Source organism: Gekko japonicus, unplaced genomic scaffold (genome assembly GCF_001447785.1).
Source record: "Gekko japonicus isolate JY-2015 unplaced genomic scaffold, Gekko_japonicus_V1.1 scaffold1363, whole genome shotgun sequence".
Classification (NCBI taxonomy): Eukaryota; Metazoa; Chordata; class Lepidosauria; order Squamata; family Gekkonidae; genus Gekko; species Gekko japonicus.
The window spans coordinates 411594-415712 of NW_015163643.1; the positions used below are offsets into that span (position 1 = coordinate 411594).

The 4119-nt window shown below is 44.8% G+C and overlaps 1 protein-coding gene across 1 annotated transcript in view; it reads left to right on the top strand.

Annotated features, from left to right (window-relative positions):
* Positions 1-483: 483 nt before the first annotated feature.
* LOC107107331 (keratin, type I cytoskeletal 42-like) overlaps positions 484-4119 on the top strand; it is a 16516-nt gene continuing 12880 nt past the window's right edge. The window contains exon 1 of the mRNA XM_015407613.1: positions 484-654. Coding sequence (XP_015263099.1) covers positions 484-654 — 171 coding nt within the window. The remainder of the gene's footprint in view (positions 655-4119) is intronic.

The following is a 4119-nucleotide window of genomic DNA, read 5'->3' on the forward strand; positions in this document are numbered from 1 at the left end:
ATTGTCTTTTACTGCCAGGTGACTGGGTGGAGGCAAAATGGTGAAATGACCAACCCAGCGTAACAGTTTATCAGCAGAGGTGGAGTTTAACACTATCAAGCCTCCTTTATTGACCCAAAGTATAAAGGTCCAAGATGTTTGCTCTATAGAACATTCTCTACAATAAGGAAAGCAGAGTGAAATTGGAAGTACTCTAGGGCATTTGCTTTACAATCACCAATGTCTTTCTCCAGCAATAACTACTTAAAGAGCACAAGCTCTACTCTCCAACCCACCGGGCCAAGCCTGGGCAGTACCATCTACAGACAAACATCCATCAAAAAATACCGCACACCCAGTGTCCATGGAGGAGCTGGTGGTTATGGAACCCGTATTTCCACTGGTGTCAACTATGGTGGTGGATCTTGGGGTAGCTTTGGGAGTGGTTTTCAGCCCAGTGCTTTCACCAATGACCTACTTCTTGCTGGCAATGAGAAAGTGACCATGCAGAATTTGAATGACCGTTTAGCTTCCTACCTGGAAAAGGTACGCTCCTTAGAAACCACCAACTCCCACCTCGAAAAGCGGATCCGGGAGTGGTACGAAAGCAGCTCCCCTGCCACTAGACAAGACTACTCTGCATATTACAAAACTATTGAAGACCTTCAGAGCAAGGTAAGGTATTGCTTAATTTCTGAGTAGCAGTATGGTGAGTTGGTACGAATTACTGTACTAACAGCCTCTTATAACCTTTGTAATGACCAGCTGTCTCATTATGAATATAACAATTTGTCTGAAAGTTTTGTTTCAACTCTGACCAGTAACTCATGGATTACTGACACAACGGTAACATTGCGAAACCATCACAAATTGACTTTTCTGGTGTGGAGTAAAACATAGCCTTGAAAAACATTTTTAAAAATTGCTGTTCAGGATCAGCCACATTTAAAAGACCTTCCTGAAGCTGGTGAACTATAATCATATCACATAATACTGATGTGGGAAGGAGAACATTCCCAACATTGGCCACCACACACACACGAACACAAGTCCACTCCATGGTAGGTTACCATCAGCCTGACTGCATAATAGATGAGACTTTTGCCCGACAAAAGGTTTGTGAAGGGCTTCCTATGCTATTGAATCAAATCATTAATAAAAATGAGGGGGAAATCACTGTGCAAAGGGACATTTCACTTGTACAGAATAAAGGAGATGCTGTTAAGCATACAGGCTGATGGCTACATACCATAAGTGGACTTTTTGGAAGGAGGGGAAGGTTTTGTGTTTGTGTCGCGACCCATGTCCTCTTTTCCTCATCTCCAGTATGTAATGAGATGATAATTATAAGTCACCCCATTGGTGGCTTTCACAGCACTTTCACAAGGCCCTGAAAAAGGAGGTAGACCTGGTCTATGGAAAGCCTCAGGGCAATGCATTCAAAGCAGGTGTAAATGACTGCCAGGACAGGCATCAGCATACCTTTGGGGGGGGGCAGCTGCTGGGGTCCAGGTAATAAAATGTTTATTATTTTTATTTCCCCTGTCAGCTTATTTTGGTTCATTTACACGCAAATGAAATGTCTTATGAAATTTCAAAAGCCAATCTATATTGCTTTTTATGTGTGCTTTTTTAAGTCACACCTATCACCCTTCTTATCACCATCTGGCAGTTAATAAGGTAATCTCTGTCATTTAACTGCACTGCCTAGAGGTAAATATGTAACAGGGAGGTGCCATTTATTGAAACAAAGGGTGTGGAGAGTGGAAGTTCTCATCCGTTTCTAAATTTACCGCAATTTCAAAATGTTTTTTAAAAACCTCAGTTCAAGTAAGGATTTGGGGCAAGAATATCCTGTTTAAGGGAGTTTCACCATATGGAGTCAGGCTTATATGGTTTCCTGACACAGCACAGCAGCAACGGGGCTTCCATAAGGCAGGTTTCCCTGCAGTGTTGCTGGCCCCAGCCCATGGCAGGAACCATGCCCCCTCCTCCCAGGCCACTGGAGCATTTTCAGTTTCCTCCCCCCCACCACCACCCCCGTAAAATAAGTCTCTAGCCTTTGTTGAAGGGATACAAAGGCAAGAGGCACAATGAAAGAGGCTAGAGACCTATTTTTTTAAAGTGTCTTAAAAAATAATAAAATCCCCAAAGGGTCAGCGGCATGAAATGGCTGCCATGGGGCCAGCTGCGTCAGGGGAAAGGGCTGCACATGGGACAGGAAAATCCAAACTTTTCCACCCACCCAGCAGCCATCCAGGCTTTACTGCAATCTTCCCCAAAACTTCATAGGCTTGAGAATGAGCCAAGAAAAGCCTGGGAAACCTCTGGGGTTGCATGATGCATCCAGTGTGGAAACAGCCTAAGTTAGAAACCGTATTATCATTCAGCATATACATTTCTATGATACTTCCAGAAAGACAGAATTGATCAGCAAGATTTTAAGAAATACAAATCGTTTTTAAAAAACTGCAGTCAACCCATAAATATTTTTTTTCAGGGTAGTCACAGAGATTCACCAACAGATGTTGTGGACCTCCTCAAATCATCTGAGCTGGGTTCAAAAGTGCATTTCGCACAGTCATTTGGTGGAATGAGAGCCAGGTGGCTCGGGCAACCAAAAATGATGGTTGAACACTTACGAGAAGATCTCAAAATGGCTCAGGCTGCCCTGAATGGCATAAGTGGGTTGGCACACTCTTTGAGAAGGCTGGGGGTAGAGAAGACAACATTGAGCTATTTCAGCTTGTGAGCAGCAGAGGTAATGGGCAGGAAAGGGGGCTAGTTGTGTCTTCCACCAAAAGTACCACCCAAAGTGACTGACTCAGTTTTCCTAATGGTAGAGCAGCTCTGATTACAGAACAAACACTTTGCCCTTCCTTTTAAAACTCACTATGACTGTGCCCTATCTGTTGGCCCTAGTTTTCTATCGTATCTCTGCTTGTTATCTACACTCCTGAACTTTACCTTCCCCAGTTGCCCAATGGTCTCTTTACTTTTTGAATGCAATTTGTTCTTTGGTTCAGTCCTCTCCCTCCTTGGTGCCACATCCCTCATTCCTGGCATCTTCACTTAAAAGTACCAGGCAGTAGGTGATGTGAAAACCCTCTGCCTGAGACCCAGGAGAGCGGCTGCCAGTCTGAGTAGACAATACTGACCTTGATGCATCAAGGGTCTATTCAGTACAAGGTAGCTCATGTGCATGTGCATTCCCTCACATCTCCTCCTTAATATGCCCTCCAAGTTATGTCAGCTCCTTAATATGCCCTCCAAGTCCTCACACTTTTGCTAAGATTTTTCTTCAGTCAGTCTTCATTCCCTATTACAATCAAGTTTCAGTATGTGCTCACATTCATCCCTTCCTAACCTTGCCATTCCTCTAGGAGCAGGAGACAGAGCTGCTAGAGGGGTGAGTGTTTTTTACTTGCTTTCAGCTGAGGGGATTCAGCTGAGGATATTGTGTGGAAGGACTGTGTTTGGGAGTGTGTGAAAGCAATTAGAGTTGTTGCAGAGTCCTGGCTGCTTGAGAGAGGGAGAGGAAGGGGCATTGTTTGACTGTGATTGACTGTAATTCAGTATTTAAGAAAGCACCTCTGGCAGAAGCCGAAGGGCGAGCTAAAGGGCTCTTTGCCTGTGGCTCTGAGTCTAGGAACTCTTAAACTAGGGGCTCTGTAAGAAGCCCAAGAAGAGCCAGAAAGCAAAGGCCCTAGGCTCTTTGTCTTCCCCGTAAAGTAATTTGACTTCGACAAGAAAAACCACATAAATACAAAGGGTTTTAAAAGGGGGGTTATATTTACTTATTTTAAAAGAATTATGAAGCCAGAATGCCAGCAGGGGGTTGGGGGCTATCCTGTGTTTTGCACGGAGTGTCACATGTATGACTATTTGCCCACTGGACAGAAGTCTTGGGTGTGTGCTCGGTGCAAGGAGCTCCTGGTTCTCAGGGAACGTGTTTGCTCCCTTGAGGCCAAGGTGGCTGACCTGGAGAAGCAGAGACAGTCAGTTAGGCGCACAGAAAAGACTCTCAGGGACTTCTTAGATATGTCCCACTCTGGATCTGGCAGCCCCGCCGCTGTCAGGGAGCATGAGGGTCAAGAAGAAACAGGGAACCGTGCTGAGGATAAGGGGAATGTGCCCTCA